Source organism: Balaenoptera physalus, assembly GCF_965194825.1.
Source record: "Balaenoptera physalus genome assembly, chromosome: 1".
NCBI lineage: Eukaryota > Metazoa > Chordata > Mammalia > Artiodactyla > Balaenopteridae > Balaenoptera > Balaenoptera physalus.
In genome coordinates this window covers 26,254,982-26,272,793 of record NC_138882.1, presented here as the reverse complement: position 1 = coordinate 26,272,793, position 17,812 = coordinate 26,254,982, and the positions used below count along the sequence as shown (strand labels likewise).

The 17,812-nt window shown below is 42.0% G+C and overlaps 1 protein-coding gene and 1 pseudogene across 3 annotated transcripts in view; one reads left to right on the top strand and one right to left on the bottom strand.

The window, feature by feature from the left end:
* SMYD3 (SET and MYND domain containing 3) overlaps window positions 1-3,819 on the bottom strand; it is a 711,581-nt gene extending 707,762 nt beyond the window's left edge. For both annotated transcript variants that reach the window (XM_082470901.1, XM_082470902.1), the window contains exon 1: window positions 3,556-3,819. In XM_082470901.1, the coding sequence (XP_082327027.1) occupies window positions 3,556-3,719 (164 nt within the window). In that variant the 5' untranslated portion in view covers window positions 3,720-3,819. The remainder of the gene's footprint in view (window positions 1-3,555) is intronic.
* A 500-nt stretch (window positions 3,820-4,319) lies between these two features.
* LOC309664906 (translocon-associated protein subunit alpha pseudogene) lies at window positions 4,320-6,183 on the top strand (annotated as a pseudogene). The gene has a single exon. The product of its transcript is annotated as a translocon-associated protein subunit alpha pseudogene (transcript).
* Window positions 6,184-17,812: the final 11,629 nt, after the last annotated feature.

Genomic DNA, 17,812 nt, shown 5'->3' with positions numbered 1-17,812 from the left:
TGGAACTTTAGAAAACCAAAAACAAACATAGAATGATTTTAACTTCCCCAAAATATTATCCCTTCACAACTCTAACAGTTAGCATCTCTTGTGTACTAGGTCCCAGAGACATAAAGATTAGACTTAGGTCACTGAAGTGGGGAGACCTACAAACAAAATAATTACAATGGAATTTTATGTGCTACATATACCAAAACAAACAGAAGACACAAATAACCCTTGTCAATCTTCTCCAGCTCCATCAAATTAAAAATGTATGCAACAGCAGAAAAAGGATAATATAAATTATTTCAGGTCACAATTTCACTGTCATTTAATCTTTCTCCAATTTATATACCTCATTCCTTCCTACTCACAACACAAAAAACCAGAAGCCAATCCTTCATGAAAGGAAAAAAGCAAGAGAAGTCATGAAGCAGGTTTAAGTTTCTCTATTAATAAAAATAAATATGTAAGAACTAGAGCACTAATCAAAACAGCTCAAGGCCAAAGAAAATCAGGTAGAATCTTATAACAATAAATGATCTGGAGACTAATGAAGTAATTACAATAAATACCTGTTCTTTTATTTTATTTTGGTCTCCCCCACTTCCCGTGGAACTGTTGTTATTCGTTACAAACTAATATTTTCATTCCATTTGTTAATTCAAATGGAAGGCAGCAAAAGGACAAAAACAACTAGAGAAGAATTCTGCGAGATGTTCATACTACAAATTAAAAGCTTACTACATGCCAGGCACTGGGGTTTACAAAAATTGAAAGACATCTGCTCTTAAGGACTTCACAGCTAATAAGTAGAGAAACAAATTTTACTTACAAGGTGATAAGGAACACAGAATTGTATCCCCCCAATTATGAGCATTCAATATTGGTAGAAAACTGCGTAAGACAACGCACCAAAGTTTGATTTCTCTAACATTATCCTCAGGCTGCAGTGATTCCCAACTAAGCACTTCAGAAACACAACAACCACTGAAGCAGAAGTGTTCAACAGAGCTCCTACTACTAGGAGCACTAGTTCAGCACTTGTGAACTATGTCCTAGCAATCCAAAATTAAGTGCAAATATTTCTGTGTGTGTAAAGTATTAATGAACAAGTGTTTGTTAGTCCAGTATAAAAAAATCCATTTGTTTGTTTTAGTTTGTTTTGTTTGGATCCTTGGCATTTACTGATATTACCTTTCCTATGTTTATGTTTGCTGATTTCCCCATTATAATATGAATATGGTGGGAAGTAGAACCTGCCTCCTTTCTTAAAAGCCACAAAGGCCAAATACTCACCTTCTCAACTTCCCTTGTAGCTAGGATGCAGGCAGTGACCTAAGCTCAACCAATCCAAGACACCCACTGAGAACTTTGAATCAGAAGCTAATATCCGGAGTTCCCTGGTTGCCTAGTGGTTAGGATTCCGGGCTTTTACTGCCACGGCCTAGGTTCAGTCCCTGGTCGGGGAACTGAGATCCAGCAAGCCTTGCGGCACAGCCAAACAATTAAATAAATTTAAAAAAAAGAAAGAAAAAGCTAATATCACAAAGAAGCATGGTTGAGCTGGCAACTTTCCAGCAATAACCAGTTTCCCAAGCAGCAGTGGCGGCGGCAGTGGTAGCAAGAATAGCAGCAGCAGTAGGGTCCAGTGTCATAGTGCTGTCGATACATGCTGCAGAACCCAGTATTACCAGGCAGCATAAGAAGGAACATACTCTCCAGGTCCCAACCCCATCTACTTCTGAAGTGCAATTCTGACTGTGGAACTCCCTTGGTTCCTGCCCATTTTCAGAGCTGCGTTTCCTCTAGACTTTAAAAGGATGCTGAGAACTCCCCAAAACTCTTTCATGAAATTCCTTTTTTTGTTTAAATCGTTACAGTTCTTGTTAATAAGAAAAATAAGTGATAGCAGTAATGGAACTGTATGGTAAATCAAGAAGTATGCCACATACAAAGGGCTGGGTTTGTGCAGTCTATTTGGAAAATGGACAATTCCATGTTCCATGTGAACTCAAGTTCAGCTCTGATAATTCAATTAATAATTTGTCATCGTGTATTCATTCCAAAACTTTTCTATTCCAACTACTAAATAACTTGGCAGTCTGGTTTTATCTGCAAGATGATCCACATCTTCATCAATTAATGTTATGAGACTTAAGAAAATGCAAGTTCTCTGTTCTGGACTACATTCAAACTCTAGAAACACCTCCAAAGGATTTAACAGGATGAACATCCCAGCTTTCTCTCTAATTTGCTTGAATGAGAATCAAAGGTCTATAACTTCCAATGTTGAAGCCTTCAGCATTTCATTCCTTGAAAGGAATGAATTGTTTTCAACCATACAGTTTACAAAAGCTTCAAGGTGTTCTCTCCTCAATGAATTTTTTTTGTTGTTGCTGTTATCATTACTTCAGGAAGCAACAAATACAATTAAGTAACTTTAAAATACGAAATTAAATAAATTCCTCTATTATGAACCAAATAAGGACATAGTACTACTAATGGTCAAGCTACTGATTTGAGCTTTGCACTTACCCCCTCACCTCCATCCACCCCAATCCCAGACTAATAGGTCTGGAAGAGCAGTCATGGAAAAAAATCATCCCGGCCATCTCAAACACAGCTCTTCTCCTTGACATATAATAGGAGCTCAAGAACAATTGTTGCTTGAATACAATTCCTATGACTGTGCATACATATTACACATTTCCATAAATTGCTCTCCCATAGCACTTTACATTGACCCAGTGCTTACAGGCTTATAAAACACTTTCACATGAATTCTTGCATCTAGATAGGTGGTTAAGAGTTACACCTGCCTGCACAGTCATTAAATGCAAAGCACACCATGGAACCTCAGTAACTTATGCTCCTACAGCACAGTACTGCATCTCTATTTCAGCCCTTCTGATACACTGTAATTAATTATCTCGCTCACTTATCTGCTCCTTAAGGATTCTTAAGGACGTCCCGTTCATCTTCGTAACCCCAGGCCAAACAGAACCTGGACCACAGGAAGTGCTCCGTGAACACCAAGATTCTTCCGCGTCCTGCGAGCCCCGCACTTTCTTGGCGAGGCCTCGGCTGTCAGCCTGACTTACACCATCCGTGCTCCCACTCACCCCCACCTCCGCCAACTGTGATTTCCACAACGGCACCAATGCAGCTTATCGCCCGAGACACAGACTTTTTTGTTCCTCAGCAAAACTACCTACAGCCCAACGTTTCCCCTTAAGTCTGCCCACCGGCTCTCTCCAGTTACTACTACGGCGGGGTGGGGTGGTAGCGGGTCCAGCTCTGACCTGCAGAGCTGCAGGGGCTGCGCCTGGGGTCCCTCCAACCCCCGCCGCGGCAGCCCAGGGGACGGCCAAGCGGAGTCTGTCAGCCGCGAGGCGCCCCGGGGAGCCGCGCATCTGGGGAAGTGCGGGGCTGGGCGTCTGGGCAGCACCGCCGAGACCTTGTGCAGCCACGGCCAGGGGGAGTCCCGGGGAGGGCTGCCGCCCCCGCCACGCCCTCAGCACCCCGGACCCCGCACTGCTCTGGACTCAGGTGGGCGAGGGAGGTACGTACCCGAGGAGGCAGCGGTCGCAGACGACACCACGACTCCCCTTGCACACCGTGTACGCCAAAGGATCCGAGCGGAAAAGCAGCTCTCCGGGGCGCAGCGGCGCCAACGCGCGCAGCCCGTTTCCCCTGTCGGCGGTGCTGAACTTTTCCACCTTCGACGGCTCCATCCTCGCAGAGCTCCCGCAGCTCAGGCGTCCGCCGCGTTTCGCAGCTGGCGTCTCGCTGGCTGCCGGGAGCCGGGCGCCTGCGCCTTGCGCTCACGTACCCCGAGGGGCGGGGCGGGCGCGGCGGAGCCTCTGAGCATGCCCAGATGGAGTCTCGAGGTTGGTCCCGCTGGCTGGGGTGAGGGCGTTGCTGGCCTTCCCACCTGCTCCCCCGTCCTTTCGGACCCGAGGCGGCTCCGCGAGGAGAGGCGGCGTTTCTCCCCTCCTTCATTTTATTACGATAATTTTAATGCAGACGAGAAGTTGAGAGCACAGTGCAGTGAACACCTGTATACCCTCCACCTAGATCAAACAGTTCTTACCATTTTGCGGTTTCTGCTCATTTTCTCCCAGTATGTTTGTACGCATGTGTGTATGTACGTGTGTGTGTTTATAAAAGTTGTTGAACCACTTGAAAGTAAGTTGCTGTGTTGAACCATTTGAAAGTTGCAGATGTCATAACGTTTCATAACTAATACTTTACATCATGACATGTCATAAATACTGTAGCATGCATTTCCACAGAATAAGAACAATATGCTATGCAACTACAACGGACGGCGGCGCCATGAAGTCCCTCCCCCGCCTGCTGCTGCTTCTCCTGCTGCAGTTCCCCGCCAGCCTCTTGCTCCGAGGAGATCCTGGTGGCTCACTGGCAGCGGCTCGACATCTTACAGAAGAGGAAGAAACAGTGGAAGATTCTATAAATGAAGATGAAGACGATGAAGCAGTGGTGGAAGATGATGAACCCACCTATTTGGCCGAAGATAAAGAGGAAGATGATGTATCTGGTGAACCTGAAGCTTCACCGAGTGCAGATACAACCATCCTGTTTGTGAAAGGAGGGTTTCCAGCAGATAACATTGTGAAGTTCCTGGTAGGCTTTACAGACCAGATTTTATTGTTGAATCTCTAGACACCTCATTCCGTTATCTTCAGGAGTACCAGTGTTACATCCAGAATTTCACAGCTCTTCCTCTGAACACTGTAATGCCGCCCCAGAGACAGGCAGTTTTTGAGTACTCCTTCATTCCTGCAGAGCCCATGGGTGGAAGGCCCTTTGGTCTGGTCATCAATCTGAACTACAAAGATTTGAAAGGCAACATTTTCCAAGATGCTTGTCTTCTATCAAACAGTTACAATTATTGAGACAGAAGATGGGTTAGATGGAGAAACAATCTTTGTGTATATGTTCCTTACTGGTCTTGGGCTCTTTGTTGTTGTTGGCCTTTATCAGCTCCTAGAATCTAGAAAGCACAAGAGACCCATACAGAGGTAGAGATGGGTAGGTCAAGTCAGAATGATGTTGACATGAGCTGGATTCCTCAGGAAACTTTGAATCAAATCAATAAAGCTTCACCAAGAATGTTGCCCAGGAAACAGGCACATCAGTGGGATCTAATGAGTAAATCCTCCTTTGTGCAACAGTTCGGTCTTTACTTAACCTGCACTAGTGTTTTTCAACATGATGGGAATTAGTGCAGAGAAGCCCTATCACCATAGAAAGCAACTACTACTTATGTGTGGACTGAGCAATCAGAGTCAATAATATTGCTGAAAATCCACTGCATTTATTTTTCTAAAGTAACAAATCTGGGGACTTCCCTGGGGATCCAGTGGTTAAGACTCTGCACTTCCACTGCAGGGGACACAGGTTCCATCCCTCCTCGGGGAACTAAGATCCTGTATGTCGCATGGTGCATCCAAAAAATAAATAAATAAATAAAGTAACAAATTTGAAGTTTTTTAAACCATTAAAATCTATGTGTGTGCGTGTGAGCAGTTGGTCTTACCAGAATCATAGTTAACTACCTGAAGCATGCCTTTAGAATACTAAATATAATGCTATTGTCTCTTCCTTTTGGATGTTTTCTGACATTTTCCCCCAAAACTCAATATTTGCCCAATATGATTATAGACGTCCTGCCTTGGACTGTTTTTAAAGAAAACAATGTTTTTTTCTTAGAATAGCTCAAATCCCAATTGATGGCACACCTTTGCATGTTGTTGCTGTTTTACAACTAGTATTCTAAAAGCACAAGCAGGAGTAGCTGCTTTTTAGCAATAGAAGTGGTTTAGTATTTTGCTGCTGTTTACTATAATGTGCACCTTCAGAAACCTTCCCAAATGAGTTCAAGGAATTTGGGGATCTCTAGCACCAAAATTGGGAAACATGAAAATTCTGGGTTTGATATATAAAACCAACTGCTCTCTTTTAAAAAGAAATGGGCTTCCCTGGTGGTGCAGTGGTTAAGAATCCGCCTGCCAACGCAGGGAACACGGGTTCGAGCCCTGGTCTGGGAAGATCCCACATGCCGCGGAGCAACTAAGCCCATGTGCCACAACTACTGAGCCTGCACTCTGGAGCCCGTGAGCCACAACTACTGAGCCCACACACCTAGAGCCCGTGCTCTGTAACAAGAGAAGCCACTGCAATGAGAAGCCCGCTCACTGCTATGAGGACCCAACACAGCCAAAAATAAATAAATAAATAAATATTTCAAATAAAACAAAGGGAGGGAGGGAAGATGTAGGGAGGGATGGGGGGAAGCAAGGGAAAATGGTACGTTTGTGGAAAGTGAGTTGTCCATTGTCCTATTTCTGACCCAAGAGATAGCTCTAGAATGATTTTAGACCACTCTTTTTTTTTTAAAATAGATCTTTATTGGAGTATAATTGCTTCACAATACTGTGTTAGTTTCTGCTGTACACCATATGCATACATATGTCCCCATATCCCCTCCCTCTTGAGCCTCCCTCCCAGACTCCCTATCCCACCCCTCTAGGTGGTCACAAAGCACCGAGCTGATCTCCTTGTGTTATGCTGCTGCTTCCCACTAGCTAACTATTTTACATTCGGTAGTGTATATATGTCGATGCTACTCTCACTTCGCCCCAGCTTCCCCCTCCCACCCCGTGTCCTCAGGTCCATTCTCTGTGTCTAAGGTACATTTCTCTTATAATTAGTGATGTTGAGCATTGAGCATCTTTTCATGTGCCTCTTGGCCATCTGTGTGTCTTCCTTAGTGAAATGTCTATTTAGGTCTTCTACCTATTTTTTAACTGGATTGTTTGTTTTTTTGATATTGAGCTCCATGAGCTCTTTGTATATTTTGGAGATTAATCCTTTGCCTGTTTTTTCATTTGCAAATGTTTTCTCCCATTCTGAGGGTTGTATTTTTGTCTTGTTTATGGTTTCCTTTGCTGTGCAAAAGATTTTAAGTCCCATTTCTTTATTTTTGTTTTTATTTCCGTTACTCTAGTGTTTTGTTTTTTAAGAGATCATTTTTCTCTCCTTAATAGAAGCATCTTGCTTTAGAAAAGTTGCCTTGGTCTACAGACTATGCCAAATTCCAAGTAATCCTAATCTGTTAAAGAGTTGGATAATTGTTAATGGCTAACCAATTGCTTTTTATCTAATCTTTGGGGTATTTTGGTTGTTGATTTTTTTTAAGTTAATCTGAAGAACTCCAAAATTTTAAGCACTTAAGATCTCAGAACCAAAATTAATTGGACTTCATAAAATTCCTCTTAGTTACCCTTGCCCTAGGTAGTAAATTAAATTTGGCATTATTGTCAGACTGGATAAGTAGTACAGTAAAGTAGTATGAACAAATAAGAGGCTTTTCCCCTCTGTCTTTAAGCCATATTCTCCCACATATATTTTGTAAGGAAGCGGTAAACGAAAAAATTTTTAATAAATTTTAAAAATATTTATTTATTTACTTGTTTGCATTGGGTCTTAGTTGTGATGTGCCAGCCCTCTAGTTGTGGCACTCGGGCTCCAGAGCACACAGGCTCAGTAGTTGCAACGCATGGGCTTGGTTGCCCTGTGGCATGTGAGATCTTAGTTCCCTGACCAAGGATCAAACCCCTGTCCCCTGCATTGGAAGGCAGATTCTTAACCACTGGACCACCAGGGAAGTCCCAGTAAATGACATTTTAGTAGCTGTTTAGTTCCTGATCTGTCTTCATTATATTGAACTGACCCCTCTTTATTATAATCCCCACCTGCACCCATGCCCACACAAAAAACAAGAAAACAGAACACAAATGAAAAATCTTTCCAAGTTGCTTAAGTATTTAAACATCTGAGCCAAAGCTGATGACAATAAAACAAGTTACTGTATAGCTGTTAATCACTTTGCAAGTAGGACGAAGGACTAAGGTGTCAAATTAACTATATTGGCAATGCTGAGCTATAAACTTTCTATACATGTAAAAAAAAAAAAAACTACAATACTATCCATCTAAGAAAATTACTCTATAATAACAAGAAAAAAACATATTCACTTTAAGAATGGCTTTGGTAACTTTTTCTTAAAAAACCGGAATTGCATTTTCTTTTTCATGACATTGGATCTTTCAAGATTCAAGCTGGGGCTTCCCTGGTGGCGCAGTGGTTGAGAATCTGCCTGCCAATGCAGGGGACACGAGTTCAAGCCCTGGTCTGGGAAGATCCCACATGCCGCGGAGCAACTGGGCCCGTGAGCCACAATTGCTGAGCCTGCGCGTCTGGAGCCTGTGCTCTGCAATGGGAGAGGCCGCGATGATGAGAGGTCCGTGCACCGTGATGAAGAGTGGCCCCCACTTGCCACAACTAGAAAGGGCCCTCACACAGAAACGAAGACCCAACACAGCCATAAATAAATAAATAAATAAAAATTAAACTTTAAAAAAGATTCCAAGCTAACAGCCACTATGGAGAACAGTATGGAAGTTCCTTAAAAAACTAAAAATAGAATTACCGTATGACCCAGCAATCCCACTACTGGGCATATACCCAGAGGAAAACCACAATTCAAAAAGACACATGCACCCCAATGTTCATTGCAGCACTATTTGCAATAGCCAGGTCATGGAAGCAACCTAAATGCCCATCGACAGACAAATGGATAAAGAAGATGTGGTACATGTATACAATAGACTATTACTCAGCCATAAAAAGGAACGAAATTGGGTCATTTGTAGAGACGTGGATGGATCTAGAGACTGTCATACAGAGTGAAGTAAGTCAGAAAGAGAAAAACAAATATCGCATATTAACGCATATATGTGGAACCTAGAAAAATGGTACAGATGAACTGGTTTGCAGGGCAGAAATTGAGATACAGAAGTAGAGAAAAAACATATGGACACCAAGGTGGGGGAAGCAGTGGTGGGTGGGAGTGGTGGTGTGATGAATTGGGAGATTGAGATTGACATGTATACACCGATGTGTATAAAATGCATGACTAATAAGAACCTGGTGCATAAAAAAATAAAATAAAATAAAATTCAAAAATTCAAAAAAAGAAAGATTCCAAGCTAGGATTCTTGTTAAAATGTTCAACATTCTGTATTTGCCTATTGTTTTCTCCTAGTGCCATTTCACTTGTTCTGCTATTCCCTGTATTTCCTGTAAACTTCAGACTAGATCTAGATGTTAGAAACTAAAGGTCTGATTTGATTCAAGTTAAGTGTTTTTTAGTAAAAACACACTACAAATTATATATTGTTCACTTCTTATTGCATCACATCATATCAGAGTGTGCATAATATCAGGTTGTCCACTATTAATAAAACTAAGTTTGATCACTTGGTAAAAGTGGTGGCTGCTAAAACTCTTCATTGTAAAGGTACATTTTACCTTTGCAATTGGTAAGTAATCTATGTGGTGATATTCCTGCACTGTAAGAATAGCCTGACTTTCACAACCTGGAGAGGCAAACTTTTGGCACTTCCTGAAATAATCTAGAAGTGGCTGTGCTGTAGTGGAAAGAGCAGTGAGTGAGGATTTCAAAGACATGGATTTGAGTCCTAGTTCTGCTGTGTGACCTTCAGCAAATTTTCCAAGCCTGTTTATTAACTTTATAATGAAGATAATACCTTACAAAGTGATGAGAATAAATCCTATGAAAGTATTCTGAAAAATCTTTAATTCACCTTACAAATGTAAGGAATCATTATTCTGAGTTAAAGCTTTTATGTCTGTAAGTATAGGATAATGCCTGAGCACTCACCAGCACTACTAGTATAATCATCTCATAACACTGCTTAGCATTAAGAATGATACATCGAAGGAACTCAGAAACCGTTTCCTGAACAAAATAACACGTCCTAAGGAGTTCCAGAGAACCAGGGGCTAATTCTACCGTAGAATATTCCCAATTACTAGAGCATGTGAAAAGAGTTCTCCAGGGGAACATTAGGCTGGGCTCCATACGCAGAGACGGGATGACCTACTCTTTCCTATTCTGGGATGTGGTTCCAGCTACCCGGACATGATCCCATTTTCTCTAATGTATGTCTTGTTCCCAAGACCCAGAAAGTCAACTGCCCCAGATCTTAGAGGAATGTGCCATTCCTTCAGTCTAACTTTCTCCTAGTCTGTGCATATATATGTTTCTCATTTCCCACTGGTTGGAACTTGGATGCAGGGCTAGTGGTGAGCCATTACCCACCATAAACAAAAAGGCAATATCCCAGAAAACGATGGAATGAGAAAGGAAGAGCCCTACACCCCTGACTGTTCACCTGGTTGGACATTTCCATAGGAGAGACAGCTTGGTTAAATAACCCTTATTTTGGTCTGTGTTAAAGAAACAAAACCAATGTCATCATCTTTAGCCTCTTTTGTACCTAAAGTGTAATACCTGGGCTCTGCCCATCTGGCCTTCCCACTGCAGAGTTATGGAGGCGTTGGGGAGCTCTGGCTGCTAGCAACTACTTTGAAGTGCACCAAAAATAAGATGGATTAATGGATAAATAAAGAAATGGGTAAATATATAGATATGTAGAAAAGCCAGTATAGTACAGTAAGTCCCCCACATATGAACGAGTTCTGTTCCGAGAGCACGTTCGTAAGTCCAATTTGTTCGTTAAGTCCAAAAAGCTAGCCTAGGTACCCAACTAACACAATCAGCTATACAGTACTGTACTGTAATAGGTTTATAAAACTTTTCACACAAATAGTACATAAAAAACAAACACAAAAAATAAAGGAAACATTTTTAATCTTACAGTACAGTGCCTTGAAAAGTAGAGTAGTACAGTACCACAGCTGGCATACAGGGGCTGGCTGCAAGTGAACAGGCAAGAAGAGTTACTGACTGGAGGAAGGAGAGGAGGTGGGAGATGGTAGAGATGAAGGATCGTCAGCAATAGGAGACGAGGGCAAGCTGCAATTTCACTCATACCTGACGTTGATGGCACAGGTTCTGGTTCCTTGCTGGATTCAATTCTATCCACGCTCTTGAAAAAATGATCCAGTGATGTCTGGGTAGTAGCTCTTTTTTCTCATCATAGAGGACACAGTAGAACTGGATTGCATTCTGAACTGCTGCAAACTTCGTGTACCTTTCTACGTTTGGGTCCTGTGCCTCAAAAACTAACAGTACCTCCTCAGATAAAGAAAATCCCCTTGCCATTTCCTGCATCCTGAATCTCATCAGTTCTTCAGTTACTTCTTCCTCTTGTCTCTCTTCGTCCTTTCTGTGGGCCTCCAATTCCATCAGGTCTTCATTAGTAAGCTCCTTGTGTTGCACAGCAAGGAGTTCAATGAAGTCGTCCTCTTGCAGATCTAGCTCCAGCTGCTCGCTGAGGGTCACTAAGTTGCTGAAGACCTCTTTGGACTCCTCATTCACCTTCTCAAATCCATAAAAATTGTGAACAAACTTTGGGCAAAGGTTCTTCCAAACCCCATTTATGGTGACAGCCGTAACCTCACTTCAAACAATGTCAATGTTTTTTATGGCCTCGTAGATGTTACAGTCCTTCCAAAATTGTTACAAGGTTGCTCCTGATTCATCACTCACCTTTACTGTCTGACAAAAAGTGTGACTTAAATAATATTTCCTTGGACTTGAGGACATGAGGAGGGGGAAGGGTAAGCTGGGACGAAGTGAGAGAGTAGCATGGACATATATACACTACCAACTGTAGAATGGATGGCTGGTGGGCGGCAGCCTCATGGCACGGGGAGATCAGCTCGGTGCTTTGTGACTGCCTAGAGGGGTGGGATAGGGAGGATGGGAGGGAGACGCAAGAGGGAGGAGATATGGGGATATGTGTATATGTATAGCTGATTCACTTTGTTATAAAGCAGAAACTAACGCACCATTGTGGGCAGTTGTACTCCAATAAAGATGTTAAAAAAAAAAAACCCAAGGTCAGCAGAAAAATAATTTTTTTAATAAATAATTTTTTTTCTTTAATAGATCTTTATTGGAGTATAATTGCTTCACAATACTGTGTTAGTTTCTGTTGCACAACAAAGCGAATCAGCCACGTGCATACACTATAACTCCCTGTTCCATAGGTTGGATGAGCAACATAGTATTCAGTGGCAGGTGCACTACTTCGATGTTGGGATTAAAGCTGCACGTGAATGCAGCGTGGCCCGGAGCACTGTCCAGCAGCAAAAGAATGTTGAATGGGACATCCTTCTCCAAGCAATATTTCTCTACCTCCAGGATAAAGTGGTGGAAAAACCAGTCCTGGAATATAGCCTGTGTAACCCAAGCTTTGGGTAACTCTTCCACACAACAGGAAGAGAGCCTTTGGCTATGTTTTTAAGGGCTCTTGGGTCCTCTGAATGATAAACTAAGAGAGGCTTCAGCTTCATATCGCCAAAAGCATTGCCACCAAACAACAGAGTTAGTCTAACCTTTGCTGCTTTATAGCCTGATATAAACTTTTCCTCCTTACTGATGTAACTTCGGTCTGGCATCCTCTTCCAGTATGGTCCTGTCTCATCCACATTAAAAACCTGTTCGGGTAAATACGTGCCTTCATCAACAGTTCCTCGAAGCATTTCAGGAAATTCCTGGGCAGCTACCATATCCGCACTTGCTGCCTCACCACTTACTTTTACATTGTGAAGGTTGGCTCTAGCCTTGAACCCATGAAATCAGCCATGGCTGGCATTAAAAGATGCGCCCTCTGATTCTTTGCTGTGTTTCTTCTTTAAGTCTTCATAAAGGCTTTTAGCTTTCCCTTGAATCAACATTAAGCTGAGCAGGACTTAACGCTGATGCTGATCCTGCATCCACACGCTGAGAAGTTTCTCCATCTCCTCCATCACTTTTCCATGCTTCTCCGATATTATTGTCGACATCATCGGCACACCAGACTTCCATGTTCCATGATCTTGTCCTTGTTCTTTAGAATCGTGCTCTATCACAGCTAATAACAACATATGTTACTTTTTCTGGATTTTTTGTTGTTTGTATTTATCAGCTTTTAAAAATTTATATTTTTGTTATTTTTTTTCTTAATCCAAATATTCCCTTTTGTACTTATATTTGTTTTTTTAAATTTTTTATTTTATTTTATTTTAATTTATTTTTGGTTGCATTGGGTCTTCATTGCTGCACGCGGGCTTTCTCTAGTTGCGGCAAGTGGGGGCTACTCTTCGTTGTGGTGCGTGGGCTTCTCACTGCGGTGGCTTCTCTTGTTGTGGAGCACAAGCTCTAGGTGCACGGGCTTCAGTAGTTGTGGCACGTGGGCTCAGTAGTTGTGGCTCGCAGGCTCTAGAACGCAGGCACAGTAGTTGTGGCACATGGGCTTAGTTGCTCCGCGGCATGTGGGATCTTCCTGGAGCAGGGCTTGAATCCGTGTCCCCTGCATTGGCAGGTGGATTCTTAACCACTGCGTCACCAGGGAAGTCCCCCTATATTTATTTTGTTTTGTTTTAATATTTATTTATTTATTTATCTGTGCCGGGTTTTAGTCGCGGCTAGCAGGATCTCCATTGCTGCGTGTGGGATCTTCGTTGCAGCATGCGAGATCTTTTATATAGCAGCGGCATGAGAACTCATAGTTGCGGTATGCGAACTCATAGTTGTGGCATGTGGGATCTAGTTCCCTGAGCAGGGATTGAACCCGGGCCCCCTGCATTGGGAGTGTGGAGGCTTAGCCACTGGACCATCAGGGAAGTCCCTCCTTTTGTACTTACATTTGTATTCATTGTTTTGTATCCTTTTTCTTAAAAGAGATACCATTACCCAAAAGAACTGAAAGCAGGGACTGCAAGAGATACTTGCACACCAATGTTCACAGCATTACTCACATTAATAGTCAAAAGGTAGAAACAACCCAAGTGTCCATCTACAGATGAATGGATAAATAAAATGTAGTATATACATACAATGGAATATTATTCAACCTTTAAAAGGAATGAAATTTGATTATGTCACAATGTGAATGAACCTTGAAAACATTATGCTAAGTGAAATAAGCCAGACACAAAACAACAAGTACTGTATGATTCCACTTATATAGGGTCCCTGGAATAGATATGTTCATAGAGACAAAAGTTATGGGCCAGGGGAGAGGGGGGAATGGAAAATTAGTTTAATGGGTTACAGAGTTTCTATTTGGGATGATGAAAAAGTTCTGAAAATATATAATGGTGATGGTAGCACAACAATGTGAATGTACTTAATGCCAGGGAATTGAACACTTAAAACAGTTAAAATGGCATATATATATTCTTACCATTTTATTTATTCCACAGTTTTAAAAGGGGCCTCCCTAAAGTTGTTTAAGCCTTAGGCCCACAAACTTGGATCTGTTCCTACCAATGGAATAAACAATTCCATAATAACACAAATATAACATTCTAAAATGAGAATCACATATTCAGTAACAGAAGGGTTAAGGGTTTTTTTTTTTCCTCTTAATAAACGAGATTCATCAAACTATTGGAAAATGGGAAGTTCTGCTTTTCAGAAATCCTAAATGATAAATCACAAACATCAGATTCCAGATTTTCTATACAAAGACCACTCAGAAACTAAAGATGGCTGACTCATACTATTCTTTAAAGTTGCCTAGGAGGGGGCTTCCCTAGTGGCACAGTGGTTAAGAATCCACCTGCCAATGCAGAGGACATGGGTTCAAGCTCTGGTCTGGGAAGATCCCACATGCCGAGAAGCAACTAAGCCTATGCGCCACAACTACTGAGCCTGCACTCTAGAGCCTGCGAGCCACAACTACTGAGCCCGTGAGCTACAACTACTGAAGCCTGCACGCCTAGAGCCCGTGCTCCGCAACAAGAGAAGTCACAGCAATGAGGAACCCACGCGCTGCAACGAAGAATAGCCCCCGCTCACCACAGCTAGAGAAGGCCCACACGCAGCCACGAAGACCCAATGCAGCCAAAAAAACCCAAAAATAAATAAATAAAATAAATAAATTTTTTAAAATGCTGGTAGATATATATTTTAAAAAAAAAGTTACCTAGGAGGGACCACATTATGGTTTAGACATATTACAGAAACAGAAGTCCAGAATCCCTAGGCACTCATTCCTATCCTGCACTCAACAAATTCTTGTGGAAGTTTCTTTTGTATGAAAACAGTAAAAGAAAAAGTTTATTTTAAAGAGAACTGGAGGATGTTATGAGAGTTTCATGATATGTAGTAGAGATTTCTATACCGTAAATAATAAGGAAATCCTGGAGCTGACCTTTTTTCTCAAAGTTTTGGAGAAATCTTCTTTGGAGAAGATTTGATGTTTCCAATAAAAATCCTTACTAATGTGCTTTACAATTAGCTTTCACCAGGAATCTAAGTTGAAATTCAAAAATATACTCTACTTGTTCCATTACTTTCATATCCTCACTTTAAATGAGCAGATAAAAACCAAGAAGAGCATAGAATGTTGTGCCTTATTCCCCATAAACCCAAACTGAAAGTTTAACACACTATTAGCAAGAGGTAAATTAAGTAGTAGTTGTAATTTTTTTTTTTCTTTTGGCTGTGCAGCGAGGCATGTGGGATCTTAGTTCCCCGACCAGGGATCAGGATCGTATATGCGCCCACTGCGGTGGAAGCGCAGAGTCTTAACCACTGGACCACCAGGGAAATCCCTTATAAATGTTTAATACAGAATTACCCAGCAGTTTTAATAATAAACTGAATGAACATTTAACCAAGAATTACTGGATTATTTTTAAAGTCTATTACATATCTCATCAGGTAACTAGAATTCCTCTTTCAAGCCTTAGAATGGTGCAAATCATATACTCACAGGTCATGGAATTAAAGAAACCCTTCCTTTTATACTAATCCAAAGGTCCACACTTGTGGCTTGGAGGTCACCAGCCACAGTCATCACTTTAGGAACATGCTAATTTTTAGTAGTTAAACTCAGAAGAGTCCCTGTATTAATGTAGAAATGGGATGTTATTGATGAGTGTTATTAAGATAGTATTTATATTAGGACTCTGGATTAAAAGTGACAGAATTCCATCCCGAACTAGTTTAAACAAAAAAGGAAATTGATTGGCTTCAGGCATTTGCTTGGCTTTGGACACGTGCATGGCTTCGGGTATGGCTGAAGTCAGGGGTTCAAATGTTATCAGAATGTTGTCTCCCTATTTCCATGTTTTCTCTATGTTGACTTCATTCTCTAGAAGGTTTTCCTTATGTGGTGCGCAAAGGAGAAATTTTCTTCCCTATAGGAGATACACTTTGGACAACACATTGTCAGATAATTACACAGAATATCACAGAGAAGAAGGCCACATAGTTAAATCCTTCTGTTTTGCATGTGCAAAATCAAGACCCAGATAAGTAACCTGCTAAATGCCATTCTACAATTTAGTGATACAAGAACAAATGGTAATGTTCCACAGTAACAAAGAACATTTTTTTTTTACCCTACTAATGTAGAGCATGCATGTTTTGGTCCCAATCACTTTCTGAATTTACGCTGACTGCATTCTTATATATTCTAGAGAAAAACATCTATTTTCTTTTTTTTCTTTATACATTTATTCATTTTATTTATTTATTTTTGGCTGCGTTGAGTCTTCGCTGCTGCACAGGCTTTCTTCAGTTGTGGCGGGCGGGGGCCACCCCTCCGTTGTGGTGTGCAGGCTTCTCATTGCAGTGGCCCCTCTTGTTGTGGAGCACGGGCCCCAGGCGCACAGGCCTTAGTAGTTGTGGCACATGGGCTTCAGTAGTTGGGGTGCGTGGGCTCTAAAACAGAGCGCAGGCTCAGTAGTTGTGGCACGCGGGCCCAGCTGCTCCATGGCACGTGGGATTCTCCTGGACCAGGGCTTGAACCCATGTCCCCTGCATTGGCAGGCGGACTCCCAGCCACTGCACCACCAGGGAAGCACCAAAACATCTATTTTCTTATCAATATTTCTTAGCTACCAATATTCCAAAAACGGACACACAAAAACTTCCTAAATACCACTGAAAGGGTCTCCTGTTGTAATAACTCAAGTTCTTAGTTCTCCTAGCAATCTTTGAACCAACATGATTTTACCTGCACACTCTGGAGCCAGTGTGCCGCAACTAGAGAACCTGTGAGCCACAACAAAAGATCTCCACATGCTGCAACAAAGATCTCATGTGCTGCAGTAAAGATCCCGCGTGCTGCAACTAAGAACCAATGCAGCCAAATAAATAAATAAATGTTTTTTTTAAAACGAGTTGAGGACTTCCCTGGTGGCACAGTGGTTGAGAATCCGCCTGCCAGTGCAGGGTACACGGGTTTGATCCCTGGTGCAGGAAGATCACCGCAATGAGAAGCCTGCACACAACAGAGGGGTGGCCCCCGCCTGCCGTAACTGGAGAAAGCCTGTGCAGCAGTGAAGACCCAACGCAGGATCAGTAGTTGCAGCGTGAAGGCTTAGTTGCCCTGCGGCATGTAGGATCTTGGTTCCCCGACCAGGGATCAAACCCACATCCCCTGCATTGGAAGGCGGATCCTTAAGCACTGGACCACCAGGAAAGTCCCCATACTCGACACTTTATCTAGGCTAAGAGCAAAAGGTGCTTCTCTCGTATTTTGATCCCATTCCTTTTCTTAAGAACATCAGTTAACCCTTCTGAGCTATATTTAATATGTCTTTCTCAGCTGACTTCATTCTTGTAACCTAGTAACATGTTTAAATGTCTCATCTTAAAAAAAAATAAACTAAGAAATATAGGAACCCATCTCCCAGCTCTGAATTCTCTTTTTTCTTGCCCTACACAGCCAAGGTTATTACAAATCATACACTCCCACCATCAGGGTTCTGCCTCCACCCCCTATTTGAAAGTGGCCTGACCTACTGA